At 43.4% G+C, this 13,874-nt stretch overlaps 1 protein-coding gene across 1 annotated transcript in view; it reads right to left on the reverse strand.

The window, feature by feature from the left end:
• Positions 1 to 7,043: 7,043 nt before the first annotated feature.
• LOC112246206 (disks large-associated protein 4-like) overlaps positions 7,044 to 13,874 on the reverse strand; it is a 199,701-nt gene continuing 192,870 nt past the window's right edge. The window contains exons 12-13 of the mRNA XM_024414507.2: positions 13,188 to 13,352; positions 7,044 to 9,713 (exon numbers count right to left, since the gene is read on the reverse strand). Coding sequence (XP_024270275.1) covers positions 9,474 to 9,713; positions 13,188 to 13,352 — 405 coding nt within the window. The 3' untranslated portion in view covers positions 7,044 to 9,473. The remainder of the gene's footprint in view (positions 9,714 to 13,187; positions 13,353 to 13,874) is intronic.

The following is a 13,874-nucleotide window of genomic DNA, read 5'->3' on the forward strand; positions in this document are numbered from 1 at the left end:
GATTAACAAAATGACCATTGTGAACGGTTTGAGAAAGTATTGTGTGCATTTTATTGAATGATATTGTCTCTTCATAGTATTTTACAGTACATATTTTAACAAATGAGCTCATTGTAATTGTATAAATAAATATACAGCATTGTAAAAGATGGAGTGGTTCTCTGCATTCAGATTTCATTTTTATTTACAACAGAATGTGATTTTGACTTGCCTAGTTAAATAAAGGTTAAATAAAAAATAAAATAAATTGATTAGCACATGGGGAATTACTAGCTGGTCTCAGATCTGTTTGTGCTGCATGACAATGACCATAGTAGTTGGCAAGCGAAGACACAGTACGAGCAGAGACCAGGCTATGAAATTGCTTTATCATAAAATTATATCATAAAATCTTAACATATACCAATTTTACTTAATTTGGTATTCAACAATATGCATTAATGTTACCAGAGTAGATATAAATACAAGAATCATAGTAAATCTCATTTTATGAACAAAACAACCACTCATTCACATTTTATCTCAACCCTTTATGCTAAACCAAAACCCTGACATACACAGCCTAACTTGTAAAGCATTATCAATATTGAATAAATCCTAGTCAATAAAATATATGCTTGTTTCATAAAATATTTCATTATTGTTTGTTATAGTAAAAAAAGAATTGCTACATATCTCTTCTGCTAAGAGTGTTGGTTCTTCTACACTCCCAACCCTTGTAGGCCAAGGGTACAAACCAAAGTGCACAGACAATTCAGGAGGGGGCTTCTTTTTTACTTTGTAGGCCTTTGAACCAGGGGAGTGGGTTGACAGGTACCCTTACCTTGGGCTACCCTTTCCGGCATGCTGTGACCCAACAACCCCTCAAAAGTCTTGTTAAAGCCTAGCGTTGAGAGTAATGTACTGTAAATCAGTTCAAAGGGACTTCACTCTCACAGAAATTAGTTTGCTATTAGTTGGCTGTAATCTCCAAGCGAGTATGGCAAGTGTCCACCACAACAGTCATGTCCTCTAGAAGTTCGAAATTGTCAAAAAATGTACAGGACATTTTTCTGCAGTCAGAATTCCATAGTGAACACATCCAAAAAATATTGTTTCCTCCCCTAATATTTCACACTTACTAACAGCAGAGGTGTGTTGGGTCAAAACATGTGCAGTGAAAGCTCCTAAAAATAAATGGAGAAAAAACCCTGCTGAAGTATAGGGAGTTAGGGTGTGAAAGGCCAACAGCAACACTAAATAAAGAGGACCCAGACCATGGCCACACATTACACATTTTGTAAGTCTTGAAAATATAAGAGCTGTGAATTATACAAGAGCTGTGAATTATAAGACAGTCTAAAACATCTCTTCCTTGTCAGGTTTGCTACAAATGTATTGTTTGGTAGGCCTATAACGCATGGGAATATCAAGTGAATACTTAACGCATAGAAACAACATGGCCAAATGCAGTTTCATAGAACACATTAACTCAATATACAGTACACACATCCTGTAATCCACACCAAAGAGACCATTATGAAATTGTTGTTGGTTTTAGAGTACTTCCAACTGCCATTTATAAATTCCACAGCCACTTCACCTGGAAACTAGGAAAGTGAATAAATAGCCTTGTAATTTTAAGCAAATGCGACAGTACGTGAATAAATAAAGCAATTCAATGCACTTAGGCTAGGCATATATCTCCAAAACAATAGCATATAACAACAAAATGAAGGGGTACTATATGCATGTCACTATGGTTTAAAACACTTCAACAGTGCGCCATAGGATATGATCTTTCACAGAGAGTCAGGACCTTTATGAAATAGGCCTAGGTGTGGCCCTCTGGTTTGTGTATTGGACCAGGGCCTTGTTAAATGTATGAGACGAAACCCTTAGTCTCTCAGTGACAGATAGTTTCTGTCATTTACGTATTCATGTCTTTGCAGTTTTGAGCAGCAGCGAACTGTCTCTCTGTCACCCTGTAATAGCTTTCTGTCCTTGACATACCTTTCTCTCTCATCCCATATGCATATTGAATTATTTAAATTCCAGTCAGGCACAGACTCAAATCAAAATAGAGCTGATAGGGTCGACCGATCTCTTTCGTCTGAAGCTATTGGGCCTGGTTAGAGCTTCAATGGGAGACCACCTGGGAACAGTACTTCCAACTGCCCTTTATCAATGTGTGAGAGGGTTTTTTGAGGGCCAGAACAGTACCACCAACTTTTTATATATTTTTGTTTATTTAACAAGGCAAGTCAGTTAAGAACAAATTCTTATTTACAATGATGGCCTAACCCGGCCAAACCCTCCCTTAACCTGGGCCAATTGTGCGCCACCCTATGGGACTCCCGACCACGGCCGGTAGCGATACAGCCCGGGATCGAACCCAGGTCTGTAGTTACGCCTCTAGCACCGCGATGCAGTGCCTTAGACCGCTGCCCCACTCAGGATCCCTGAATTCCCCAGGTTAGTGATGGGGACATCCAATGCTATCAATATGGATACAGTCTGCTTTTCGACTGTAACATCAGTGTTACACTAGTGTATACACCCTTATGTTATACTAGGGAAATTGTTTCCTTAGCTAGGGCTGACATTGAGGACTTGTGAAGAGCAGAATCAACAACCTCTGCATAATCAAAACTGTTGCTTTGTGAGAAGGTAATAAAGTCCACAGTTAACTATTGTTATGTAAATGACAGCTGAGAAGTACCAGTGGCCTGGCTTTGGCCCCAAGTGAGAGCAGGTCCGCTGGAGCCATAACTCAGTGAAACACGGGTGCTGGCCAACGTAGATGGAAACAGGAAGGTCTGAGCCTTCTGGGTAAAACACGGGTAAATCCTGTATTGAAATTACATTATTTTCTTTTAACTCCATTCGATGTAAATCATCTCTTTGCAATCTAGCGGGAATCCTATATATTGTTAAAAAAAAGCATGTTATATGTTATAACAGATTGTGTCCAGATCCTAGTACATGTCGTTGGACTACAAGAACGTCAGAAAATAGTTAGGACTGTTCCAGGACTAGCAATGGAAAAACAAATAGCCAGTACTAACTTTGTTGGTCACAACAGCAAATCAAGAACACAATTTAACAGACGCAGTCACACAAACCCCCTCGTTGGTAAAGGATCACACCAACGACAGACCACTGTCACACAAAGCCTGGAGGCGCTAACGATTGGAGCCGTGCTCCAATGGAGGAGCATTCAGATGCCTCAACTAGGGAGGGGCCAGAGCCATTGACACCCTACCTTTTACTAAGCAGAGTAAAGGGGCCATCAGCAGCTTAGGCAAACACACAACAGCAAACAATAGCCTGCAATCAAGAGAGATCTCTTCCCAGGAGGGAGTGGATGATGGCCAATACAGCCAGGCCTTTTCAATGCAAAGCCTCAAGCTTTGCATTGGTGGGGGGAGAAATACAACGACAAATTTAAAAGAGACATGGAGCAACTATAGGTAACAAGCAACCTGACATATGGTTGAGTAAAAGTGAATGTCCTTTTTATTCAAGTGAACACATAGTATGTGGCCCATGCAGAGACCCTGGTGTTGCAAGCACCATCTTCCAAATGACGGAGCCATTGTATGCAGCACAACACATATGGGGGGACAAGGAGAAGAAATGTAAAGAAAACAAATTAGGCTCAGATGAACCAGAGTAAACTGGTAAAGCAATAAGGCATGAGAACCCAGGGATTATAGCGTAAATAACTCAACTAAGGGCTGTTCTAAGACCTGACGAGGAGCAAACAACCCGTTTAATAAAGTTGACTTTGACCTATGCAGTACAAACGTAGGTGGAGAGTTCCCTCCCTATCACTACTGTATTCCCTGGCCATGTGTATGTCCTAGCCACTACTGTATGCCCTAGCCATGTGTATGTCCTAGCCACTACTGTATTCCCTGGTCATGTGTATGTCCTAGCCACTACTGTATGCCCTAGCCATGTGTATGTCCTAGCCACTACTGTATTCCCTGGTCATGTGTATGTCCTAGCCACTACTGTATGCCCTAGCCATGTGTATGTCCTAGCCACTACTGTATTCCCTGGTCATGTGTATGTCCTAGCCACTACTGTATGCCCTAGCCACTACTGTATGCCCTAGCCATGTGTATGTCCTAGCCACTACTGTATGCCCTGGCCATGTGTATGCCCTAGCCACTACTGTATGCCCTAGCCATGTGTATGTCCTAGCCACTACTGTATTCCTAGCCATACTGTATGTCCTAGCCACTACTGTATGCCCTAGCCACTACTGTATGCCCTAGCCACTACTGTATGCCCTAGCCACTACTGTATGCCCTAGCCACTACTGTATTCCCTGGTCATGTGTATGTCCTAGCCACTACTGTATGCCCTAGCCACTACTGTATGCCCTAGCCACTACTGTATTCCTGGTCATGTGTATGCCCTAGCCACTACTGTATATCCTAGCCACTACTGTATGCCCTAGCCACTACTGTATGTCCTAGCCATGTGTATGCCCTAGCCACTACTGTATGTCCTAGCCACTACTGTATGCCCTAGCCATGTGTATGCCCTAGCCACTACTGTATGTCCTAGCCACTACTGTATGCCCTAGCCACTACTGTATGCCCTAGCCACTACTGTATTCCCTGGTCATGTGTATGCCCTAGCCACTACTGTATGCCCTAGCCACTACTGTATGCCCTAGCCACTACAGTATTCCCTGGTCATGTGTATGTCCTAGCCATGTGTATGCCCTAGCCATGTGTATGCCCTAGCCATGTGTATGCCCTAGCCACTACTGTATGCCCTAGCCACTACTGTATGCCCTAGCCACTACTGTATGCCCTAGCCATGTGTATGCCCTAGCCATGTGTATGCCCTAGCCACTACTGTATGCCCTAGCCATGTGTATGCCCTAGCCACTACTGTATGCCCTAGCCATGTGTATGCCCTAGCCACTACTGTATGCCCTAGCCATGTGTATGCCCTAGCCATGTGTATGCCCTATCCCCTAGCCATGTGTATTGCCCCTATGCCCTAGCCATGTGTATGCCCTAGCCACTACTGTATGCCCTAGTCATGTGTATGCCCTAGCCACTACTATATGCCCTAGCCATGTGTATGCCCTAGCCATGTGTATGCCCTAGCCACTACTATATGCCCTAGCCATGTGTATGCCCTAGCCATGTGTATGCCCTAGCCACTACTATATGCCCTAGCCATGTGTATGCCCTAGCCATGTGTATGCCCTAGCCACTACTATATGCCCTAGCCATGTGTATTCCCTAGCCATGTGTATGCCCTAGCCATGAAAACTGCATGTGTTTTCTCGCACGACCAAGAAAGTAACACAGAAATACACTGAGTATACAAAACATTAGGACACCTGCTCTTTCCATGATATAGACTGACCAGGTGAATCCAGGTGAAACTATGATCCCTTATCGATGTCACTTCAAATCAGTGTAGATTGGGAGGAGACTGGTTAAATAAGGATTTTTAAGCCTTGAGACAATTGAGACATGGATTGTGTATGTGCGCCTTTCAGAAGGTGAATGGGCAAGACAAAAGATTTTAGTGCCTTTGAACGGGGTATGGTAGTAGGTGCCAAGCTCACCGGTTTGTGTCAACAACTGCAACGCTGCTGGGTTTTTCACGCTCAACAGTTTCCTGTGTGTATCAAAAATGGTCCACCACCCAAAGGACATCCAGCCAACTTGACACAACTGTGGGAAGCATTGGCGTCAACATGGGCCAGCATCCCTATGGAACCCTTTTGACACCTTGTAGATTGTAGAGTCCATGCCCCGACAACTTGATAGTGTTCTGAGGGCAAAAGGGGGTTGCAACTCAATAGTAGGAAGGTAGTCCTAATGTTTAGTATACTCAGTGTATATGCCATTTAGCAGACGTGTTCATGCAAATACAAAGGTTAGTCATTTGAAGTCATAATTTGATATAAAAACTACTATTGGTTGGAAATATATGATGGAAAGCATGATTGTGATGACTAACTGTTAAAAAATGCTGTTCACTGTTAGTATACAGTTCACTCTGCGAGTCTGGCAAGTGAGATCTTTTTAACCTGACTGTGGCACTCCAGGCTGAAGTTTCCGCTAGGTACAGATCTAGCATCAGCTTCCCCCCTCCAATCTTAACTTTAACCATGTGGGGGAAATGCAAAACTTACCCCAAATCAGCGTCCAGGGGCAACTTCACCCTACACCACTTTGGACAATCAAATACCTACAGTGAGACTCAAACTTTCTTGATCTCTCAACCACAAACAGAGAATATGTTTTGATCATTTGATATTTGACCATTTTAATATTTATGCTGCAGTAGTTTATGTATCGGGGGGCTAGGGTCAGTCTGTTATATCTGGAGTATTTCTCCTGTCTAATCCAGTGTTGTGTGAATTTAAGTATGCTCTCTCTAATTCTTTCTTTCTCTCAGAGGACCTGAGCCCTAGGACCATTCCTCAGGACTACCTGGCACGATGACTCCTTGCTGTCCTCAGTCCACCTGGCCGTGCTGCTGCTCCAGTTTTAACTGTACAGCACTTTGATATATCAGCTGATGTAAGAAGGGCTATATAAATACATTTGATATAATGTTTTGTTAGATTACAATTTTTTAATCACTTGCCTGGAACCATTTTCCATTTCACTTTCTTTTTTATTTGTATTTTTTTCTCCTCAATTTTGTGATATCCAATTGGTAGTTACAGTCTTGTCCCATTGCTGCAACTCCCCTACGGACTCGGGAGAGGTGAAGGTTGAGAGCCAATGCATCCTCCGAAACACGACCCTGTCAAGCCACACTGCTTCTTGACACATTGCTAGCTTAACTTGTAGGAGGAAACACAGTCCAGCTGGTGACTGGGGTCAGCTTGCAGGCGCCCGGCCCGCCACAAGGAGCTGCTAGAGCGCGATGGAACATGGAATTCCAAGCCAGCCAAACCCTCCCCTAACCTGGGCGACACTGGGCCAATTGTGCGCCGCCTCATGGGTCTCCCGGTCACAGCCAGCTGTGACACAGCCTGGTATCGAACCCAGGTCTGTTGTGATGCCTACGATGCAGTGCATTAGACCGCTGTGCCACTCGGGAGGCCCCCATTTCATTTTTACAGACCTATTAAAAGAGTGAATCAGCTTTGATATCACTATACTTACTTCCCATAGAGGCACAATGATAATGCATTTCTTTTTTTGTACCAACAACAGCATTTTCAAAAACAAAGGATGGCAAACAAATTACATTTATGTAATGTAATAGAGATTTAATGATTTGTCTCAATTTTAAAAAAGTGTAGGCATTTGGGGATGATATTTAACAAAAACAACAATGGTAGATAGCAATATGGTTGAACAAATTTAAAAAACTATGCGTTTCTTCTTCATTCCAGGATGAATTTGTTCCCTCCAAAAGTGTCATGGACATTTGAGATGTAGTGCAAAATATGACCAATAGGAAGATAAAATAACAACTTCCTGGTTTCACACAGTGTCACTGAAGCATCTCAATAGTCAGACAGGGTTTCCTCTCCTAGTCCCTTCCCTTGTCTCCTTTCCTTTCTCTAGCCATCTCTTTTCAAGAGGGTGTCTGGTCAAGATCCATGATGTGGAAAAATATATTACACTTACATGATTTTAGTCATTTAGCAGACACTTATCGACTTACAGGAGTAATTAGGCTTCAGTGCCTTGCTAAAGGGCACAGACAGATTTTTTTACCTAGTCAGCTTGGGGATTCAAACCAGCGACCATTCGGTTACTGGCCAAATGCTCTTAACCGCTCGGCTACCTGCCGCCCCATACAGTAGCAAATACCTATAGTGGTACCGAATATTCAGTGTAATATATCAATATCAAATTCCCATTGCCGAGTGCAGTGTGCAGCCATTAGTCAAAGTTAATTAATGCTTAACTACAAGTCCAAATTGGGGGTAATTCCATTTAAATTCTCTATAGTAGGGCAATTCAAATCATGGTTGGAGTGACTGGAATTTCACGGTGGAATGGACCACATGTTTTCCATGTATATTGAGTGAGGGTCCCATGTTGGAAACTCACCTGCATCCGTGCCAACTAATTTACGAATTGAAATACAGTGACGACAAAACAACAAAAGGTTCATTACAGAGAGAGACGCTGGGGCAGAAGTTGGGGGAAAGAAACCCCTCTAACCTTTCAATTCCTTTGATATTGCTGCTGCTGCAACCCAGCTTGAGTTGCTGGAAGTACCTACTTTAAAAAACCTACTGGCTTTTTAAATGTTCAATGAAATAGCCACAATGATGCAACATCATTACGCTGGTAAAGGATCTTGAAACAACGAGGAAACAATGCAGACTTAAACACATTTTGCACAGTGGGATTGTTCTCAATGGTGGTCCTGGTCCTTCACTCAAACCTGAATTATGTTCAATTGCTCTGATATACCCACACCATGATATTATTCATTAGGGCACACTGTAGCAAAAGGTGAAACTGATTAACTGCCTAATGAATATGACCTAGAAATAAATTGACAGAGCAATACAAAGAAATGAAAGTAAAGCGTGGCCATTGTCATGGGACTGTGGACATTGGCTGATGAATACATCCTAAAACTAAAATGGCAGAAAACAATATAATCTCAATGGAATAGTAGAATATTCAAATTACATTCCAGAAAATATTGACTTGTGAGTGTGTTTTGAGTCAGTTAAAAAGTACCTAAAATGTTAAATAAAATAAAAATAAAATAAAAATATATTTTTTAAACAAAAAATGAACTAAGTAAACATCAATTGTGCTTTCAATAGATCTCACTTATACAAGTGGTGATACTTGTTATTTCCACCCTTAGTTCTCGGTTCCTTGCTCTCCAAAACCTCTTAAGAATCTAGAACTGCTTTGAATGCAGGCAAGGGGCTCTTACAAAACAAATAAAAACAAACAAAAAAGCACCAGGAAGACATAGATAGCTGAGGGTCTGAAGCATGTGTGTGTGTGTGTGCTCCTCTGAGTAAGTGTGTACATTAAACCACATGGTGGCGTTGTGCAAACTACGTGTTGGCCAAGGCGTGGGGGAGGGAGTCAGGGAGGAGCGGCGGAAAGCACAAATGCTTACTCTGTCCGCTTATTAGATCTGTTACAGCCAAGATACAGGTACATCTAAAACAGTCTTGATATAGGTTCTTTAGGAGATAATATCATCATCAATAACCATTTTTATTATTTTTGTAATAATCAAGAGTACTAACAATAGTAACAAAGTTTGCGGTTGAGGTTTTTCCATGGCAGCCTCGTGAGAGGAGACGAGAGTTCCCCATAGTCTACAGCCCAATAGTTTTTATTTTCTTGTTTCCTCTCTTTCTCACTTAATCTAGATTTGCTGCCACCAGGACCAGCCTACCCTGTGTGTGTATGGCGAGAAGACCCCAATCCTCCCCTCCATCTCAGAGGCAGTTCCTCCTATCTCACTCTCTCTCGCTCGCTCTCTCTCTCTCTCTCTCTCTCTCAGAGACGTGTTTGGGCCTCGGGGACGTAGATCTCAATACTGTCGGCACTCTCCGTGGCTGAGTTCTGCCGAACCGAGGCGGCCCTCTTGGCGGCCAGCAGTCGCCTGCGGGCCTCCGTCCGGTGCTTCTCCGCTGAAGAGGTGGAAGAGGCGGAGTCGACGCTCTTCTCACGTCCCAGCATCGGCCTCCCCTTAACGGGCTTCTTTGGCACTGGAGGAGGGGGCTCTTTCTGGTCCTCCTGGTGGTGTTGGTGGAGGGCCGCAATGGACAAAGTCAACCGTCAACCACAAGGAAACAGAAGAGACATGTAGGGTTGTGGGGGGGAGAGAGTGAGAGGATGCAAGGCGTTGTTGCTGTTGAAAGAAAACCTTTTTTTGTTGATGAATTGAAAGGGGTAACTCCCCACTTTGAAGATTTTATGACTTTAGGACCAAGAAAAAGTATTCAAAACAACTTCTGAAGTTTTGTGCTTGTATGTAAAATATAGCTTTTTTTTGTTTCCTGAAAAGCTTCAGTTTTGGAGATGCAAGGTTTTCTTCCGAAAGCAACGAAGCAACGAAAGGTAATACAGAGGTTATAAAAAAAGAGCATAGTGAGTTTCATTTGGTAGACATGGATCTTTGACAGTGATGTTTGATTATGGTTTCTACAAAATATGTACAAAGTAGGCTTGACATGGACAATCTAGACAAATTACGACAAGATATACATAATATGGACTGTGTAGCCAAATATATGACATTGATGGCAACTCTTCCTTGGACTAGACACTGAATTAATATTGGATCCCTGAATCCCAAACCAACAATAACCTCTTCTCAAATATACCTGGTGCCTAGTGGGTACGGGCTAGGGGTTGGTTTGGAACTCAAATAATTAATTTTATGATGCGGACATTGGATGAACCACACTTAATTCACTGCAGTCATAGTGAAATAGCGGCATGAAGTCAAAGTAGTTGAAGCACACATCCACCAAAACATCCACTACTACTCAAAAGTTTAGGGTCACTTAGAAATGTCCTTGTTTTTGAAAGAAAGCACATTTTTTTGTCCATTAAAATAACATTGATCAGAAATACAGTGTAGACATGTTTAATGTTGTAAATGACTATTGTAGCTGGAAACGGCAGATGTTTTAAATTGAATATCTACATAGGCTCCAGATGCCCATTATCAGCAACCATCACTCCTGTGTTCCAATGGCACGTTGTGTTAGCTAATCCAAGTTTATAATTTTAAAAGGCTAATTGATCATTAGAAAACCCTTTTGCAATTATGTTAGCACAGCTGAAAACTGTTGTCCTGATTGAAGAAGCAATAAAACGGTCCTTCTTTAGACTAGTTGAGTATCTGGAGCATCAGCAATCGTGGGTTCGATTACAGGCTCAAAATTGCCAGAAACAAATAACTTTCTTCGAAAACTCGTCAGTCTATTCTTGTTCTGAGAAATAAATTTTATTCCATGCGAGAAATTGCCAAGAAACTGAAGATCTCGTACAACGCAGTGTACTACTCCCTTCACAGAACAGAGCAAACTGTTTATCACCAGAATAGAAAGAGGAGTGAGAGGCCCCGGTGCACAACTGAGCAAGAGGACAAGTACATTAGTGTCTAGTTTGAGAAACAGACACCTCACAAGTCCTTAACTGTCAGCTTTATTAAATAGTACTGCGAAACACCAGTCTCAAAGTCAACAGTGAAGAGGCGAATCCGGGATGCTGGCTATCTAGGAAGAGTTGCAAAGAAAAAGCCATATCTCAGACTGGCCAAAAAAACTAAAAGAGTAAGATGGGGAAAAGAACACAGACACTGGACAGAGGAACTCTGCCTAGAAGGCCAGCATCCCGGAGTCGCCTCTTCACTGTTGATATTGAGACTGGTGTTTTGTGGGTACTATTTAATGAAGCTGCCAGTTGAGGACTTGTGAGGCATCTGATTCTCAAACTAGACACTGTATTTCTGATCAATTTGATGTTATTTTAAGGGGGGGGAAATGTGCTTTTCTATAAAAAATAAGGATATTTCTAAGTGGCCCCAAACTTTTGAATGGTAGTGTACCACTTCACTCAATCTACAAACCCAACACCCCCCTACCACCTCCACTCGCATCCTACCACCTAAGCACCCCCTACCACCTCCACTCGCATCCTACCACCTAATCACCCCCATACCACCTCCACTCGCATCCCAGCACATAGTCACCCCCTTACCACCTCCACCCACATCATACCACCTAATCACCCTCCTACCACCTCCACCCGCATCATACCACCTAATCACCACCTAATCTTACCACCTAATCACCCCACTACCACCTCCACCTGCATCATACCACCTAATCACCCCCCACCTCCACATCATACCAACTAATCACCATCCCCAAAGGCATCATACCACCTATTCACCCCTCCTACCACCTCCACTCGCATCATACCACCTAATCAAACCCCTTCCACTTCCAACTGCATCATACCACCTAATCACCCCCCACCACCTCCACACGCATCATACCACCTAATCACCCCTCCTACCACCTCCACCTGCATCATACCACCTAATCACCCCTCCTACCACCTCCACATCATCCCAACTAATCACCATCCCTAAATGCATCATACCACCTAATCACCCCTACCACCCCCACATGCATCATACCACCTAATCACCCCCCACGCATCATACCACCTAATCACCCCCCACCACCTCCACACACATCATACCAACTAATCCCCCTACATCATACCAACTAATCACCCCCTACCACCCCCACACGCATCATACCAACTAATTACCCCCTACCACCCCCACATGCATCATACCAACTAATCACCCACCTACGACCCCCACACGCAGTGTTGCACACAGAGAGACAGACAACAGACACGCACACACACACAAATTAACTATATATTCCCACATATACACACAGTCACAAAGAGCTCTCCCTCACACACTCACACACACATTTTACTATCCTTATGGGGACAAAACAATTGATTCCCATTCAAAATCATATTTTTCCTAACCCCAAAACCTAACCCTTAAACCAGGGGTGTCAAATTCATTCCATGGCTGGCCTAGTGTCTGCGAGTTTTGGTTTATTCCCTTAAATTAAGACCTACACAACCAGGTGATGGGAGTTCTTTACTAATTAGACACCTTAATTCATCATTCAAGTACAAGGGAGGAGGCTTAACATAACCCTAACCTTAACCCTAAAATAGCCTTTTTCCTTGTGGGGACCAGCCAAATGTCCCCCCTTGTCCGAATTCTCCTTGTTTTACTATCCTTGTAAGGACTTCTGGTAAACACGCACACGCACACACACACACACACACACACACACACACACACACACACAGGAGAGAGCGTAAAGCCAGGCCACATTCCGTGACGTGATGCAGCTCTGCCATTACCATACTTGAGACATCAGAGCAGAGCATGTCTTGTACCCCGACATGCATTTTAAAGGAGCGGCTTAAACCGCAGAAACAGTCATAAACTGTCCTCTTTGAGATTGAGGCCCATGCATGTGTAAAGGGAGGTGCCTTCTCCCAAGCCCCTTCACATTGGGCTGGGAAGCCCCTTTTAGTGTTCACTTCACATAGGGAGGGGGGAAGTGAGAGGGGAGGTGGGGAGGGAGGAGAGAGGCCGATTACGGCGGCTTTCCTACCCCAGCCTGTGCACTGGGCAGCAGGGGTGGGAAGTACCTTCCGCTCGGGTGGTGAGTGGGCCACGGCAGGGGGCTGCCAGTCGCTGGACTTCAGGTGGTAGAGCTCATCAAACTTGAGGCTGATGTCCTCGATGGAGAGCTGCAGCAGGTCCCAGAAGCCTGCCAGGTCCTGGGCTGTTGGCTTCAGGTTGGCGTTCACATTCTGAAAGGAGAGAGAAAGGAGAAAATGGGGGAGAAGAGAGAGGATGTAAGAAGGGCAGAAAGGGAGAAAAGGAGAGAGGCATGAAGAGGAGATTGAAAAGAGGAGATTTAAATGAATTCAGTGTTGCTTTGTCCACTTTTGACACTAGGGGGAGCTGTCTTACAACACAATGACAGGAGACCTCATCAAACTGAATAGTTTAATTCCATCTGACTATTCTGGGTAAATATTGTGTATGTTGGAAGGTGTCGATGTTGATGCTACTGTACTATCGTTTAATGTATGCCTGTCAAAAACTTATACTGCTTTATTGGGACAATTCATAGATTTTTTTCCCTGTGAAGAAAAAAACAACACTTTTTTAAAAGGTGGACTGACCACTTCACATAAACCGTAGGGAATTGGGTGGGACTCTGTTTTGCCTCATCTCCTTTTAAAGTATGTAAAATAAGTCAGTCAGAGCAGATGGATGGGATGACGGTCACACTTCGACTTGTTCTCTTTCAGTCGACTCGGTGTGAC

The sequence above is a fragment of the Oncorhynchus tshawytscha genome, linkage group LG07 (assembly GCF_018296145.1).
Source record: "Oncorhynchus tshawytscha isolate Ot180627B linkage group LG07, Otsh_v2.0, whole genome shotgun sequence".
Lineage (NCBI taxonomy): Eukaryota > Metazoa > Chordata > Actinopteri > Salmoniformes > Salmonidae > Oncorhynchus > Oncorhynchus tshawytscha.